The 17,706-nt window shown below is 42.3% G+C and overlaps 1 protein-coding gene across 1 annotated transcript in view; it reads right to left on the bottom strand.

The window, feature by feature from the left end:
* Nucleotides 1–2,171: 2,171 nt before the first annotated feature.
* The window catches only part of b3glcta (beta 3-glucosyltransferase a), an 82,512-nt gene continuing 66,977 nt past the window's right edge, over nucleotides 2,172–17,706 (bottom strand). Inside the window, exons 11-15 of the mRNA XM_069668212.1 lie at nucleotides 16,315–16,428; nucleotides 7,730–7,829; nucleotides 5,972–6,091; nucleotides 4,947–5,091; nucleotides 2,172–2,755 (exon numbers count right to left, since the gene is read on the bottom strand). Coding sequence (XP_069524313.1) covers nucleotides 2,588–2,755; nucleotides 4,947–5,091; nucleotides 5,972–6,091; nucleotides 7,730–7,829; nucleotides 16,315–16,428 — 647 coding nt within the window. The 3' untranslated portion in view covers nucleotides 2,172–2,587. The remainder of the gene's footprint in view (nucleotides 2,756–4,946; nucleotides 5,092–5,971; nucleotides 6,092–7,729; nucleotides 7,830–16,314; nucleotides 16,429–17,706) is intronic.

A 17,706-nucleotide genomic window follows, 5' to 3' on the forward strand; every position in this document is an offset into this window, starting at 1 on the left:
TGAAAACCGAGAGTTCAAAAAGCTATTTTGCGGCACAAATAATTTTGATATTTGCATCTATGATGTTTTTAAACCACATGATGCCAAATCCTTTTAGTAACCTCAACGATCAAAGTTTTCTCCTCAGATTTAGAGCTGAACGTTTGGATGCACTCTGTTGACTGTAGCGCACTTACCCCTGAAGACAACATGGCATGACTTGCTCACTATAACAAGTCAGAATTTGTCTGCAGGGAAGTTTTCAGGTCAAAGTTGCTCCTGATGTTTTTCAAAGCATGATTCTGTAACTGAAGGTCAACTAATTAAAACAAAGAATGTGCTATTTCCCCGTCAGCGTTTAATTATTCACCTAATAAACATAAAGCGAACATTTCCCAAACTGTTTTTAAATTCTGATAAATATTCTTCAGATGGAGTCGAGCGCCTGACCTCGGTGTTTCTGAAATCCTACAGCTCTTCAGGCTCTTCACTGAGCGGGATGATGTTGGATGAAATACAGAGACACTCTAATCCTCCTTCCTTCCACTGTTTTGGACAAAGATTAAAGAATAAAATTCAACTTCCGACTCGACCCGACAAGTTGTTGCTGACACGCTGCAAAATATTGGCCGAGCCAGCATGTTGTGTGGACCTACTTTGAATCACGCAGAGGGTTTCCCTCAGTGTCTTGCCACCACTCATCACTCCTCCATGTGTGGGTGAGTCCCAACAGGAATATAACTTGTTTCCTGCAAATAGGTTACAATTCATAGGTGTGTTCAAGATGTCTGCTTGACTTATTGCACCGCTTTAAATGCCTCAGGCTAATAGACTTTCCATGAACTCGAGCCGGCCGAGTGTGCTATTAAAAAGTGTGAATTTAGCACAATGCTGAATGTGTGAGTATAAAGGGAACATCTTTTATACTGTACAGTTTGCATTTCACACACTGACAGTAATCAGTTCTCATGTTAACATTTCCTACTTCAATGTAACTTATATCAAGCCTTTCACAATGCTCAGGTTTGCTAAAGCGTATGCAACCATTATGAGGCAGCCGTCACATCCAGTTTCCTCGAGAATGAAGCATTGGAGTCGCAAATTAATTTTTCAAGATGGCAAACAGCCAGGAGAAAGGTTTCATTCTTCAGCCGAGACTCAAGGTCCTTAAAAAACCTTTAATAATAATGGTCAAGCCAATCATCCAGTCTGCAAATTAATCCTCCGACAAAGAAAGTAAAAATGAAAAATTATTATTCATGTTGATAAAACCCATTTCCACCTCATAACTCAGGGTATCAGCGCATGTTTTACCAGAAAGAAAGTCCATGAAATCTGAATAATTTTAGGTTCGCTGAGGTCAGAGTGAGGCTTGAGAAGCAGATGGTGGAAAATGACTTTAAAATAAATGGAGGACGATTTTCTGCATGAGCAGAATTAGAGCCCTTTAAAGACTCAATGTTGGGTACATTTTGGGAATAGGTATATAACATAGACTGTATAAAAAGATGGACGACATGACAGCTCCCTGAAAGTGAAGCCAAACATTTTGAGCGCCCCCTGCTGACTGGCTGCAGTATAGGTCATAAAGCCTGCCTCCTCCATTTTAACAGATGGGACATGAGTCAAACTATAAAATACACCGCAAACACACTTTTCTCAAACATGGTTTCTGTCATTATAGTTTGTTCTTATCACGCTGATTTAAGTGTTCATTTTTCTGAAAAATTATTTGATGCTGTAAAAAAGATGATTGACAGCTCTGTTGACATATCTGGCTCCTGCAACCGATCTGTTCCGGATGAGCAGAGAAGAGGAGGATCGGCGAGAGGAGACGTAACTTAAACAATCACTACAGTCATTGAAGTTTACATACCTGTGAACGTCTGCTTCAGACCAACACAAGAAGCTGTTCTGCTGTTAAACACGCCGACGTGCGGGAAGTTAAGAGTGTGTTTTTGTTAGCCTAAGTGGCTTCCGTGGCTCCACCTGGCTCCAACCCTAAGTGACGTCACCACCACAAGATGGCAGCGGCCGTCACGGGGTCTGTTTTAGCATACATTTCTTACAATGGGGACAGATGGAGACATGTCGTCCATCTATACAGCCATTGGTACCAACCTTCAGCATGCTTTATGGAGCTCTAATGCTGTCAAATTAACAATTTATAGACAACTGATTGATACAAAGCATTCTCAATTATTTATACTTTTATGTCAAAATAGAGCGCATGGTACAGCATTAGTGATGCTTCTTCAAAGGTACAGTCTCTTCCAAAGAGGAAGATTCTCCTCTGTCAGGTTTACATTATTCATATAATATAAATATACACATATTACATCCATATTTCAAAACAAACAAACAAAAAAAAAAACAGTACCTCAACATGCAGCTCACTCACATGTTCAGTCATGGACACACACTCGCACAGTCCCTCTTAATAACAGTTCAACATCAACAATACAAAAACATTTACAGCTGTGAAGGACAACTTTCCATGACTCCATTATACACACACACACACACACACACACACACACTCACACACACTCACACACACTCTACATACTCATACATATTCATACAGGCTAGTAATGTGCTTAAAAATCTATAACTCCGTCTTAGCGCTCTTATTGAGTCCGTCGGAAGCTTTCACCGTCACGTCGTCCTTCAGCCATTTGTTGAAAACAGCGACCGGGTCGATGTTCCAGTGTTTGTGGAAAGAAATGGGCACCTGGTGAGCTAAGAAGTCTCTGGCATAGTCCTCTGGGCGGGCCTGGAAGGGAAGATGAAGTACAGTAATTTATATTTAGAGGCAGTACCAAGAGACAGAGTGCAGGAGTTACAGAGAGCAGGAGTGAAGGTGTGAGAGTTTAAGTTTATGTTGCATCAGAGGCTGAATACTGAATACTGAGCAACTGAAACTATTATGCTTTCATAAATCATCTCGACTTACCACAGGAACTGAATTATTAAGCTGTAACAATTAGTGTGTCCTTTTTGTTCATTCTTTTACAGAGTGATGTAACACCAGCTCTTCTTCTCACAGAAGGTGTTGTTGAAAAGCACAGGTGTAAACAATAACATATAAATAATAAAATAAATTATTTTCATGTATTTTCCTAGCATTGTGCTCACTAACTGCTTTAAAGTAATAATCTCAAAGATTGTCATGTAAATAAATGTCTGTTAAGTCACTATCTATCTGAATGAGGTAACACAATGGTGATTGAGCCTGTGGCCCACTGATGAAAGCCTTTGCATTTGCAGTATTACAGACTGAGTGTCTGTGGTGACTTTCGTGTAAAAAAATCACAAATGGCGCCCAGTTAGTGACGCGTTTTCCATCAGCCAGCAGTGGTTGGTCTGCCAGAGAGGGTAGGCGGAGCTAAGCGGCTGCTTTTCCGCTCTCTGCAAGTGTTGCGAGTAAACAGTAATCTACTATGGCTGAACAAACAAAGGAAAGATGGATGACTACAGATACAACTTCAACAATAAGTGAAAATCCAAAGAAAAAGAAACAAACTCGACGCTCAGATGAAGCAAACAGTCTAAAAAGGAAAGCGACCGTCAGCCAGGAAAATCAAGAGTTACAACCAGAACCAACCGTGGACGTCACACATGCAACACTGTCTGGATATCTGGGAATGAGCTCCCGCAATTACCATTCATCACCATAGGTGCCACCAAAGAGAACGAAACTGAGATCTTGGAGATTACAACTTGAACATGCACAAAATATTCCTCTTTTTTCTGCCTTATTCTGAAAAAGAAAATATCCCTGTTTACATGGCTGATAAATATTGTGATTATACAGCCATTCCCCTTTACATGCAGCTGTGCGATTAGCATCATGATGTATGCTTGATCTGAAAATCCCTTTGATAGTCTTTCACAATGTTACAAGTTTCTCCTTCTCACCAGATATATGGACATTTCTTTTGTGGATGCTTTCCTACCCCAGCCTTGCAACGCACAGAGCGGGGTGTAAACACGGCTGTGTAAACTGCAAATTGATCATGAGTAACACACAGTCTAAAAACGGCTCTTTGAACTTAACTGTCAGCATATAACTGTATCAGAAAACGTACATTTGGAACGAGGCCTAATTTGGAATAATCAAACAGAACATGATGTGCATATCATATAGAATAATACTGGAAACTTTGTGTGCCTTTAAATGTATTCAATTAGAAGAGAGCCATTGTTAATGTTAACAGTAACACCAGTGCTTCTCCTGCTCCTACTCACCCTGCCCTCCTTCAGCCTACATGTAAAGCCTCTGTCACATTGGAGTTATTATAATTACACGTTTCTGATTCTTATAGTGGCCACTTCACCATCCAAGTTATAATTAGACCATCAAACGTTCTTGAAGCTCAGACATATGCAGGTTAACAATGGATGTCAAATCCACCTTTCAGGGTAATTAAACCCATGTTTGATTGATGTCGAGCTTTAACGTCATTACACAGTGTTCGTTACAAAACCAGTCCTGCAACCATCTTGAGTTCTTGAGTTCTTCCCTTCTGAAGCGTTATAACCATCCGGTTCTTTCCCGTCTTTATGATGCATTGCTTATAAGGTGAATGTGACATGGTGGTGGATTTACATCGTGTCAGCAGAACGGGAAGAATGGAAAAATTCATGTTACAGCCATTTTTCTTTCTGTACGTCTTTTTGCCATATGGGAGCGAGTGTGACTGTCAGAAATTTCAATTGCCTCTGACTGACTACATTGTCTGATATAATTGGCTTTTCCAACTCAGCAGCTACAGAAGCTAACATATGACTTAAAGGCTGCACATATGTGTGGGGGTGCAGACATCAGTGTTCAAAAAGAATCTGATTTGCATCATGATTTTCCATCAAATCCTCAGTATGTTTTCACAATCAAATATTTAGTTTGTAATTTACTTCATAACACAAAACCACAAAAGAAAATACTGTAAGAGTGTGAAAAGAACCTGGTGGAAGAGTGGGCTGTGTGTGACAGGAAGTCCCAGAGCGTTGAGGCACATTCCCAGCACCATGTCATCCGGAGCGTCGATGCTGTAGCACTTACAGCCGCTGTCAAGGAGTCTGACCACAGCCTCCCTGCTGAACATCATCCTGCAGACACACACAGACGCGGGTGTCAGAAACACACAATAGAGGGACGTAACACGGGCGATTTAGCTGCGCTGACATTCAAAAGCAAACATCTGAAGTGACCAGAAAATAATGCGCACGTCTCGCAGCTTTCATCTTTAACTTCATGCTTATCTTATTAACTCGGAGTAGAGTGTGACTGCAAATCAAGCTGAGAGGGAGCGATGTTGTTTTCTGTGATCAGCTCTGCACAACAAAGATGTCACAACTCTTTGAAAAGAGACGCAATTACACTTGGAAAAAAAAACTTAAGCTGCCAAAAGAAATCGCTCATTGCCTCTCAAAAGCGTTTTTAGGAGAAAACACTTTAGAGGAAACTGGCAGTTGCAGGGCTGCAAAGTGTCACAGCAACTGAAGTGTCCCTAAATAGAGTCTCTCACTCGGCTCAGTCACAGATTTATCTTTAGTACAGCTTTCCTGCAGCACTGACAGCTGATACAGAACTTGTGCTTATTGCCCACTTTTATTTGCATGCAATAGGAGGGCTTTAAAATCTGGATGTAGTGTAGGTGCAGTTACTTTTTATACACGTTTTCATGCAGTCAACAGTTTTTAAAATGCAATGTGAGTATAAAGGACTTCCTGTCTTCTCTTATCAGCTGATGACCGTCTGTTTGCTGTATTTTCTGGAGATTTATTCCATATTTTATGGACTATCTTTACTGTAATGCAGCTTGCAAACTAAAACTTCCCTCAGGGGGGAAACACACTTTAAAGCTGAATTGAAATGGTTTATCTGTAAATTACAGATTACAGGTTTTCCATTACAGATTTCATACTCCCTCTGCTTCGTCTGTATCTTTCATCATTATTCCCAGAGCATCTGAGTGCTGAAACTCACCCTCCACCTCCTGTGATGTAGCTGTAGCCGCCTTGGCTGAGGCCGTACCCGTACCTCTCTCCTAGACACACGGGTTCAGAGGGGTCGTAACAGCTCAGCAAGACCTGCAGTCTCGGGAGGCTGCGGAAAGCACAGATTAAACTCATCACACAATCATCATCACACACTCAAGCCAGTGCATACACAGAAATGAAACTGTCAGTTTAGAAGCTGTGGTAACTGCTCTCCCCACGGCACGATTACACACCGAGAGGATTCCAAATGAAGTTCAACCTGACAGATAAAAAGCAAAGCCAGCTGGACTAAAATTTATGTACTGAGCTCTTTTAGATGTTCAACAGGACGGTTACATCTCTGGGACTCATTCAAAGCATTTCTCTCTTTTACTATTCAAACCTCTTTATAGCTGTGAGACAGAATCTTAAAGGGGCTGTATCTTTTGAATGGATATTCTCATATTGTGCATGAGTTTCACATTTTTGGGTGTTTATTGTTCACAGTTAAAAAGTGAAAGCTGCATAATTCCGTGTTTTATTAGAATTACATTTTTAAAAAGGTCGCCTCTGAAATGGGCCGTTCAGAACAGCTGCAGGTTTCTACGTAGAGCCTTGCTTTCGCTGAAATCGACCAATCGTCATTCACCGTCGTTCACCTCAGACTGCCTTCTTGCGACTTGTCAAATCATTATCAAGATTTCAACCTAACTTTCAGAAATCTCCTGGCGATTCTGGCTCATATAAGGCCGAATAACCGATCCTAGAGCAGCCATGTTTTCTACAACTTTGGAGTGAAAGTGCACGTGGGATCGCACACGAGGGGGAGGGGCTACGCGATCACTCCAAATACTGTCAGCCAATCGTGGCTAAGGTCTGACCTTTGAATGGCAAAACAGCTTGTTGGTTTCAGGAGGAAGGAGAGGCTCCAAAAAATAATTTAATTAAAATATGTATACAATCCACCCCGATGACCGCTGGAGGCAATTGGGGCAATTTGCAGCCGAGTGTGAGTCAGCGCCTCCAAGTCTGATGCCTGAACAGTGGATTGCCCCCTCTGGGTGGGGAGTGAGTCTCTGCCTCAAGCGAAGGAGTTTAAGTATCTCGGGGTCTTGTTCACAAGTGAGAGTAAAATGGATGGTGAGATTGGCAGGCGGATTGGTGCAGCATTAGTAGTATGCGGGCGTTGCATCGGACCGTCATGGTGAAGAGGGAGCTGAGCCTGAAGGTAAAGCTTTCTCTCTACCAGTCGATCTTTGTTCCAACCCTCACCAATGGTCATGAGCTTTGGGTAGTGACCGATAGAATGAGGTCGCGGGTACAAGTGGCCCAAATGAGTTTCCTTCGGAGGGTGTCTGGGCTCAGGGTAAGGAGCTCGGAAATCCGGAGGGAGCTCGGAGTAGAGCACCTTCGCATCGAAAGGAGCCGGTTCAGGCTGTTCGGGCATCTGATTAGGATGCCTCCTGGGCGCCTCCCTTTGGAGGTTTTCCGTGCACGTCCAACTGGGAGGAGACCCCGTGGTCGGCCCAGAGCTCGGGATTATATATCCTGTCTGGCCTGGGAACGCCTGGGAACCACCCAGGAGGAACTGGAAAACGTTGCTGGGGAGAGGGACGCCTGGGTCACCTTGCTTAGCCTGCTGCCACCGCGACCCGGCCCCCGGCTAAGAAAATTGATTGCATAGCTAAAATATGTCCCCTTTAAGATAAAATGTATGGATAATTGTGAGTCAAGCTATGAGATAAACACGATGTTCAACATGTACCTGATCAGTGTGTCATCGTCCACAACAAGGAGCCACTTGGTGTCTGGGACAGAGCTGCTCAGAAACCTTTGAAGGATGGCGAATGTTTTCCCGCAGTGGCCTGCGAACAGAGTCATAATTTAAATAGACCGGCCTGTTAGCTTAATCACATATTGACCTTATGCTGTATTCTGCTTTACAAAGATAAATGACCCTGTTACACGAGGAAAAACACTCTTGGCATAAGCGGGTCTTTCCATGCACACACACACACGCCTGGATACACACATGCATAAACAGGACAACAGCTGTGTGGCAAAAAGACAACTTCATGATCGTAAATTATGCAAATGTTGGAGGATTCGAAGGACAGAGGGTGAAACAACAGTCACAAGTCGTAACACAAAAAAAGCACCATTTACTTAGGAGGACACATTAAAGACGCCACAGCTCCGTTCAGTAGAAGAAGTGAATGAGCTTTTTCAGCATGAACGGCTCCTGTGGAAATATTATCATCACGCTCTAACTGATAAGAAAAAGACTCATTAGATTTGGGCCATATTGTTTAAATTAAACGATATAAAAGCTATTACATCAAACTATTTATTCATTACATTCCCTCGTTAGGAGCTGGCAGTAAAATAAGTGGCACTATTCTGCACACACATAACAAGGCAGAAGCACATTTCCAGCTTTAACTCCTATTCAGGATTAAAAGCGGTGAATGTGTGAATAACAAGCGGTTCTGCATTTCCTCAAGGACACCTCAAAAGCACCTGCAGCTGTGGGCGGACGCACCAGTGATCAAAACAGTGACCTTACATTGAAAAGGAGCAAGCATGACTTTGCTGTCTGTTTGAAATCGTATCCCACAGCCTTAAATAAAGTCTTTTCAAAGCGAGGATGTGTCCTCTGGAGCTTTGTGAGGAGGGAAGACAGGTGTTGTCTCAATTCTGACATCTCAAACAAATAATAAGGTTTGTTTGGCATGACGGGCCAGGGAGATCAAACTTTCAGTGCGGCGTGTTTGACATGTCTGCCAGACGGAACAAAATGTTCTGCCAGCTCCTGAAAACAAAAAACAGTGATGCGTTAGTAGAGAACAAATAAAGGAACCCAAAGATATATACCCATCAGAATCCAAATATCCGCACAGCATCACGGCTGAGAGCGGAGACACGGAAATCCCTGGTGACAAGCATCACAAAGAATACTGAGGCCCTACTGTTTTATTTATAAGGCACCCAAGGTGTTTCTTCTGAGCATCTGAATATAGAATAAATAAGGACACCTTGAACTGCTGACTGAATAAAATCCCAAAACACACTTTTAGGCACATCTCCAGATGAGCCTTGTAACCTTATTTCTGGTGGGAGAAGGTTAGTGAGTGACGTTCAGGGGCCGGGGAAGGTGCAGTAACTACATGACTCATGTAGCACAGAAAGAGAGACATGGCACTAATTCCTCCTCGGCGTTAGATGTGCTGTCTATCATCAGGTCTTTGTTCTCTGAAACATAAGTACAACAAACTTGACCTTTACTTTGAGTGTTTTGCTTCATAAAATTACTTTGTAATTCTCACATTTCAGTGTCTTGCATCAACCTTTTTCTAAGGAAAGTAAAGTGTTTATCCTCCTTCTGTTGACTTTATTTTTCAAGTTTTAAAAGAAATACTACTGAAAGGCTTTCGTGTGTTTTCACAGGATTTACATTTCTTTGAAACTACAGAAAGAAGCAGCAGATAACCTTGAATTTAAATAGGGAAAATGTATTTACATTGAAAGTGTTTACATCAGTTTTCTAATGCAGTTTCTATCCACTTATCTAAATTGACGACTATGTATATAGATGGACGACACGTCTCTATCTGCTCTCATTGTACGAAATTGATGCCAAAATAGCCCTCGTGAGGTCATTTGGAGACAGAGTTGCACAGTAGAGATTGCGGTAGCCACTTCTGCTGACCAAAACACACATTTAACTTACTGAAAAAAACTGCAAGGATCCAGCACGCCAACGTGTTTGAAGCAGACGTTCACAGGTATGTAAACTTCAATGACTGTAGTGATTGTTTTAGTTACGTCTCCTCTCGCCGATTCTCCTCCACTCTGCTAATCAGGAACAGATCGGCTGCAGGAGCCAGATTTGTCAACAGAGCTGTCAATCATCCTTTTTACAGCATCAAATAACTAATTAAAAATAAACATGTCAGAAAACACGCAAATCAGCATGATAAGAACTAACTATAATGACAGAAACCATGTTTGAGAAAAATGTATTTGTCATGTATTTTAATTTTATAGTTTGACTCATGTCCCATCTGTTAACATGGAGGAGGCGGGCTTTATGACCTATACTGCAGCCAGTCAGCAGGGGGCGATAGAGATGTTTTGGCTTCACTTTTAGGGAGCTGTCATGTCGTCCATCTTTTTATACAGTCTATGGTTTGAATCCTTGCCAAGTCATCATGGCAGCATTAGCATGTTTTTCCGCACATCTTGAGAGCAACAGTTCTTCAATTACAGCTTTTAATAACAGAAAAACATCGCTTATAAATCATCAGAAAGCTTGAAATCTCAAACTTTAGTGGAAAAAAGTAATCCTAGTTAACATTAGCACAAGTGGGGTTTCAAAAGTATTGTAGTGTTGCAGGGTTGCAAGACGGATCGAGGAAGAAGGAGGAAGAGGTGATGTGCATTGTTAGCTCAACAGAGCCCAGATTTATTTCCTTAACGCAGCAACAGCTAACCCCAGGCTGAGCTGTCCCCAGAAAAACAACACAGGTTGGCTAACTGCTTTTCTCACTTTGCTCTCGCTCGCTCAACATGCGTCATCTCTTCCCCAGAACGCCGAACTAGCGCTTAACAGTAGCTTCATAACCATAATAACTCCCTCTTTCCTCCCCCGGAGGCACTGCGGTGGACATCTCCCTCTATAAACAACTTCAAAACAACAGCAAACATAAACAGGAACTTATACCCAGCGTTACATTATGTATTGCTACTGTTAGATATAAAACTACTAACAGTACCGGAGAGGATAAAGGGATAGAGCTATAAAAGCAGTCACTTGCATGATAAAAATATGTGTAATGTTAACCGTTTAAATATACATATATTCAGTATTTTGGAAACATATATTGGCAAAGCATTTCTAAGACTTGGCTGAAAGCACTGGGAAGTCAACGCGATCAATGAAGTCAGTGGAAGGTGAAAGAATAAAGAATAATGGTTGTGACAGATTCCTGACATATTGGTGCCTGCTGACTGTTGATGAACTGTGAGGCCGCCCTCAGCGATCATTAGCATAAAACCTCGAGGTCATGGAGAAGAAGCAGAACAAGGTTAACAGAATGGAGAACTAATGTATGCGCTGACTGTAACTCTGTTTTATTCTGTTAACTCATCGTGCGGGTTTTTGAACAGAGAGGTTGCTTATTTTTCATTTGACCTCAATCATTTCTCCTCACACTGATCTGATTACTGCTGTGCACTGCTCAAGTTCAAAGCCAGCATCAGAATGGGGAAGAAAGGTGATTTAAGTGACTTTGAACGGGGCATGGTTGTTGGTGCCAGACGGGCTGCTCTGACTATTTCAGAAACTGCTGATCTACTGGGAGTTTCACGCACAACCATCTCTAAGGGTTACAGAGAGTGGTCTGAAAAAGAGAAAAAATCCAGCGAGTGGCAGGTCTCTGGGCGAAAATGCCTCGTTGATCAGAGGTCAGAGGAGAATGGCCGGATAACCACTTTTTACAACCGAGGTTTGCAGAAGAGCATCTCTGAACACACATGTCGAACCTTGAAGCAGATGGGCTACAGCAACAGAAGACCCCATCGAGTGACTCCTGTCAGCTTCAATTCGCACGGGCTCACCGAAACTGGACAACAGAAGATTGGAAACACGTTCTGCTGTGACATTCGGATGGTAGGGTCAGAATTTGGCGTTAACAGCATGAAAGCACAGATCCATTCTGCCTTGCATCAACTGTTCAGGCTGCTGGTGGTGGTTTTAGTACCAATTAAGCATCGTTTAAATGCCACAGCCTACCTAAGTGTTGCTGCTAACCACGTCTATCCCTTTATGATCACAGTGTCCCCATCTTCTGATGGCTACTTTCAGCAGGATAACGTGCCATGTCACAAAACTGAAATCATCTCAAACTGGATTCTTGACAGAAACAGCCTCCACAGTCAGCAGATCTCAATCCAATAGATCACCTTTAGGATGTTGTCTAACGGAAGGTTCGCATCCTGGATGCTGTCATGTCAATGTTGACTGAAAAAGGGTCCAACCCTGTGCGAGCAAGGTGTGCCCAATAAAGTGGCCGGTGAGTCTATGTCCATAATTGATCAGGAGTGCATAATTCTGTTTAAAGATTCTGTATTATACAACATGTATTTTCTGTTTTTTCTGTTAATCTTGTTATTAAGGCAAATCCGATCTTCTGTACGTAATCCAGGATGTTAGAGGCATTATGAGTGATCGCTTTTATTGACAGTATTCATAGTAACTAAACTGAGAGACGCCTCGGCCTCTGGCTGCTTACCAAACTAGACAACATCTCCCTGCCTTAATGACGGACTGTGGATTCCTGCCAAAGTTCCAACACCTGATTGTCTTCTCCCAGAAGTAAAAGATCTGGCATGCAGTGGAGTGCAAAATTAAAGGGAATGAGACACTTTCCCTCCTGGATGATCTGTGAGAAAAACTGGCTTCAAAAAATACCAACATCATTTCTTGTTTGAGAGGAGCAGAGCTGGGGCTTTTTCCCAGAGTAAGACATCAAACCTTACAACTCATCCGCACCAGCCCTCGGTATTCAGGAGTAAGGGAGCGTGTCTAGTTATTCAAATGAGCAGGTTTGAGGAGCCAGAAAACTTCCACTTGAATTTTTGTCTGTCACGGCATAACCAGCTGCACAGCCTGTCAGCTTGGCAACGTTCAAACTGTGAACAGAAGCACACATCATCTCCTGCCCTGACCCCGGAGTCTGTGAGGAGGGGGGAAATCTCATGACAAATATCAGCTAAAAATGTGGAATATTAAAGCGGCTCTGCGGAGTCGAAATGACGTCCTTTTGACAAACATTGGGGTCAAAATAGGTCGACAACACTCTGCATCATTTAGTGCTGCAATTAGTTACCAGTCTATTTAGATTGTACCTCCATTTTCAAGCTGAAAACAATGCTCAGTATGCTAAATGTTTGCGAGGAAGATTTGAGATGTTGTTTTCCTCACTGAATATCGTAGAAGTTTTGGACAGTTGGTCAAGTAAAACAAACAACTTCCACAGCTCTCCTTGGACTGGGGGAGAATAAGAACAGGCTTTTGTAATTATTTTCTGACATTTCATACACCTAAGTCATTAATCAATTAATTGAGAACATACTCGGCATATAATGAAAATAATTGTAACTTGCAGCTCTATTAACTTTTATAATTAGCCGTAATGTAATGCAATCTATTTGAACAGCTCTGCAGTAAACATGGTGAAGGTTATGCTGCCTTTTTTAACTTAAAAAGTTACATAATAACGTGCACTTCTAACAGCTGCATGAACAGATGTGTGATTTACTTAAAAAAACGTATTTTCTGTGCGTGCATGTGTGTGCAAATGTAGGTGGACTGGACGTGGCTGGACTCCAAACAAACACACATTAGAGATGCATTATAAGGCGCAGGGTGGCACAGAGGTGGCCTGAGGAGATTGTACTGTCGCTTTCCTTTTTCCTCTTCAAACACCCGACTCTCCAACTTTACATCAGCCACGGCATCACAAGGAGTTCTGCAGTTCTGACACAATTTAGGACAATGTAAGCTTTGCATATATTTTAGGGATGCACGATATTGGATTTTTTGCCGATATCCGATATGCCGATATTTTACAACTCATTTAGCCGATTACAGATACCGATACCGATATTTTTTTCCAGCACACCTAATTGCAGAGATCATCAACTCTCTTCTGTATTGGAATTAGCGTACAGTATAATGGTGATACTCTTATCACATTTGTTGTTATCACAATGGCGCGTCTTGAGATGGTTAATCAAGTTTGTAGTGTTGACAGACTTTGCCTTGGCTCCTCCTCGCATCACCGAAGCTGAGCAGTCATTGCAAATAGCACTTTTGCTATCTATTTCAGACACTTTGAAAAACTTCCACACCACGGACATTTTGGCTTCTAACTCTCTCATGCTGCAGGTAGACACACGTGACATCATCACGCTGCGCCGCGCAGGTCTTCTTCGCGCCGGGGACATTGCGCCGAGGTCGGGCATTTGATCAAGTATGCAGCAGCCCATTATTTTATCGGTTAATTATATCGGCGTATATCGGCGTGTTGGCCGATATCCGATAGTTCATTTTTAAGCCAATATCAGCCGATACCGATAACGTGCCGATAATATCGTGCATCCCTAATATATTTGCATTTAATGGTTACATTCTGACCAATATTATCGGATGTAAATCACAGTTTGAGGCTCCTCCATCACTGCTGATTCTGTCCGAGGGGATCAGTCTGCATGTGACATAAAGGTCTGAAACCAGTTTGAATAAGATTTAAGCAGCTGGACACATTTTTACAAACTTCCTTAAAATCAGATTTGAAAGATCTGTCTGCATATTTCCTCTTAACATTTGATTAAAATGAGAGAACAACACCCCGACACCTGAGAGAACCGATGCTTGGAAGAACAACTATCTGTAGTTTCGTGTCAGGAGGGCAAATGAGCTGGTAGTGTATCTGTTGCAGAGCGAGGACACATGAGACAGGAGACAGCCCTCGAGTACAGGGGCTGCATATCAACAACACACCGGGCTGATAACAGTTATTTTACCCGAAAAGGTCGACTTTTACTCCTGACGGTGTTAAGAGCCCACATGTTCGAGCAAGAAGCCGGTGGCAGTTTGCATCCTTCTCTGCCTCAATGCAAAGAGGTCACAATGGACGTCCTTGTTAAACCACATCGCTGCCCGGAGACAGTAACTGAAAGGCGGCTCGAGACTAAACCTTCTTCAAAAATCTCTCCAACAACAACCCTAAGCGCTCTTATAGTGGGCTGACGTTGGCTACAGCCGATGCATCATCCTATTAAGTTGCTACATGAGAGGTCTAAGGTGCAGTTTTGTGCCGACAGCCATCACACTGTAAAATAATTTGCGCCCAAATGGCCTCTGCCTGAGGCGACCAGGAGGCTGCTGAAGCAGAGCGCTACGGCTGTCTCATAAACAACCATGGATTGCTTTGAGCGCTCTCGTGATCCATGTACACGCTCATACACTTGTTTCTGATTATTATACATTATATAGAGAAGCCAACAGGCTCTCAAACCAGCTTAGGTCTGCTTATCAGGGGCATGTTTCCTTCCACAGGGGCCTGATCCTTTCCAGAATCTCCTCCCAATCAGCCATGTCTGTCAGTTAAATATGAAGATGTACCCAGGAGCTAATTAGTGCAACTTGGCATAGAGGCTGCAAAGGGGAGAAACAGCTTGCCTGGCTTGGTCCAAAAGTACAAAAAAAATGTAACTGTCTTCACTTTTTTAGCTTACTACCGAACTTTTATATCTTTTGAGTTCAATCCTAACACACAACTAGAAAAATATATATTAGGCTGGTTGCCTGAAAACCAAATGTTGACAACAAGACTTCAGGAGTTCACGTCTTGTGGCAGAAATTGAATTAGAAATTATCTGGCATATTATACCGCACATAAACCACGGATTTTTCAAGGCCTTAAGTAGATATCGTTATCTTTGTACAGCCAGGCTAACACCTGTTTTCAGTCTTTAGGCTAAGCTAAGCTAACCAACCGCTCTATTTGATACACGCATCAAACATGAGCATGATATCGATCTTCTCCAGGCTTGCCAAGACAGCCTCGAGGTGAGGGTCCAAAACAGCAAACTGCTTTTCCGACTTAATAAAGATGGACCCAACAGGAAGTCTGACACGGTTTAAAATGTGGATATAGATATACTTTTACAGGTGATGATTGAAATGTTGCCAGACTATATCCAGCACTAAACCAACAAATATCTACACCAAACATTTTAGTTATTATATTCTGACAGTGAGCCCAGTTGTTGGCCGAGCTCCAGGGAAGTAAATGTGAAGTTTGGAGCTCTAAGTCAGAGAAAAGCTGCTTAAATTCAAGAACAAACATCGAGTCCAGACCCGTGTATCACCTGAGAGAAAAAAATTAATCTTAGCAGATTTATATCAGTTACACTGGGAATTCTCCAGTTAATCTTGCTACTTATAAAGGGGGTAGAATTACAAATGCTGAACCTCACTTTTGTGTCGTTTTGTCTTTTTGTGCTGTTAACACACTTTCAGAGACTAAAAGTCCAAACTCACTGCTGACTCAGCGACTCCTACTCACTTTGGTTCCAATTTTCCTGCAATACTGTTTTGAATTACTGCACCGTCCCCCTCACAAGGTGTTAGGTGGGAGCCATTTCACCTTTTGTTTGCCATTTCATTTTTCATGAACCTCTGTATATGAAGCTGACCCCGCACCATTACCCGAGGCCAGTCACTGTATCTGCTGGTGAGACTGCGGCTGGAGGAGTTTGGGCTGCTAAAGGAGCACTTACCTCTCTCGGTATTCGGCACTCCTAAATCAATGGTTGGTATTGAAGCATCAGCATGGTCGCTGTAGTACTCTAAATGTAAGGCATCCTTCTCCCAGGTCTTCTTTATCACTGGAACTGGAGCAAAGGGGAGAGAAACGTGTACGGTTTTATAGTTATACCAAATAAAGTTAAAGTTAAATTTCAGAAATGTGAATCGTAGGATTCTCTTGAATGAATATAAATATGTAACTTGTAGTTTCTGTCTGCTTGTACGTGATGCAGGGTAACAAACTTAGACCTGCCGCCTCCTGACCTTTTCTCCTCTGTCAAAAAACCAACCACTGCACATCACTGTATCTGTCTCTGCCTTTTCCTTCTATTTATACACAGTGTCAAAGCTAAGCTTCTAATACTAACACTTATCACCTTGTTGACCTTATCTCTGCCAACAAGGATTTTAGGTTGTCCTGTAGACATGATTGAAATCTGACAGACAAGATCTTGAGATTTGCGATGAACTAGTGGGTTGTTGAGGCGAAGAGAGTGTGTGAGCGCTGAGAAACACATGATGCAGACAGATCTGCAGCAGACGCTCGAGGCGGTTTTCTACTCTAATAAATCAAGAAAACAGAGTCAGAGCGTCATATTTAACGCTGGCAGAATGAACCAGAGAACAAAAAGTTGAAATGGGTGGCCTTCAGTGCCTCTAAAGGCTGGCCAGCAACTGAACTTTTAATCCAATCCAATCCACTTCATTTATATAGCACATTTTAAAACACAACAAAGTTTACCAAAGTGCTGCACAGTGAAAAATAAAAATGCAGTAAAACACATCAAACATAAAAGCCTGTAAATCATAAAACACACAGTAATAAGAAGACAATAAAACGACAAAGAAAGACCACACTACTCCCATGTTGGGGTAAAAGCCGAGGAATAAAATTAACTTTAAAGACGGGACTTAAAAGTTGGTAAGGTGAGGGGGTAGCTCGTTCCATAATTTAGGGGCCACTGCTGAAAATGCACGGTCACCCCTGGTTTTCAGCCTCATCTTCACGACGATCAGAAGCAGCTGATCAGCAGACCTCAAAGACCTCAAGGAGTTATAAACATGCAGGAGGTCAGAGATGTACTGTGGTGCTAACCCATTTAAAGTCCTAAAAATGAACAATAAAGTCTTCAAATGAATCCTAAAACGAACGCCAGTGGAGGGAGGCCAGGATGGGGGTAATGTGTTCTCGATTACGGGTGCCTGTTAAAAGACGAGCAGCAGCATTTTGGACTAACTGTAAGCGTGCACGGGTACAAAGTATGTATCATTTGTTCTAAATCATCAAAAGATAAAAGCGACTTCATCTTCGATAAAAGCCTCAAAGGGCAACAGAGTTTAACTGTTTATCCAATTTAAAATCA

Source organism: Semicossyphus pulcher, unplaced genomic scaffold (assembly GCF_022749685.1).
Source record: "Semicossyphus pulcher isolate SPU_LCO1_2020_fin unplaced genomic scaffold, fSemPul1.0.p SCAF_19, whole genome shotgun sequence".
NCBI classification, from domain to species: domain Eukaryota; kingdom Metazoa; phylum Chordata; class Actinopteri; order Labriformes; family Labridae; genus Semicossyphus; species Semicossyphus pulcher.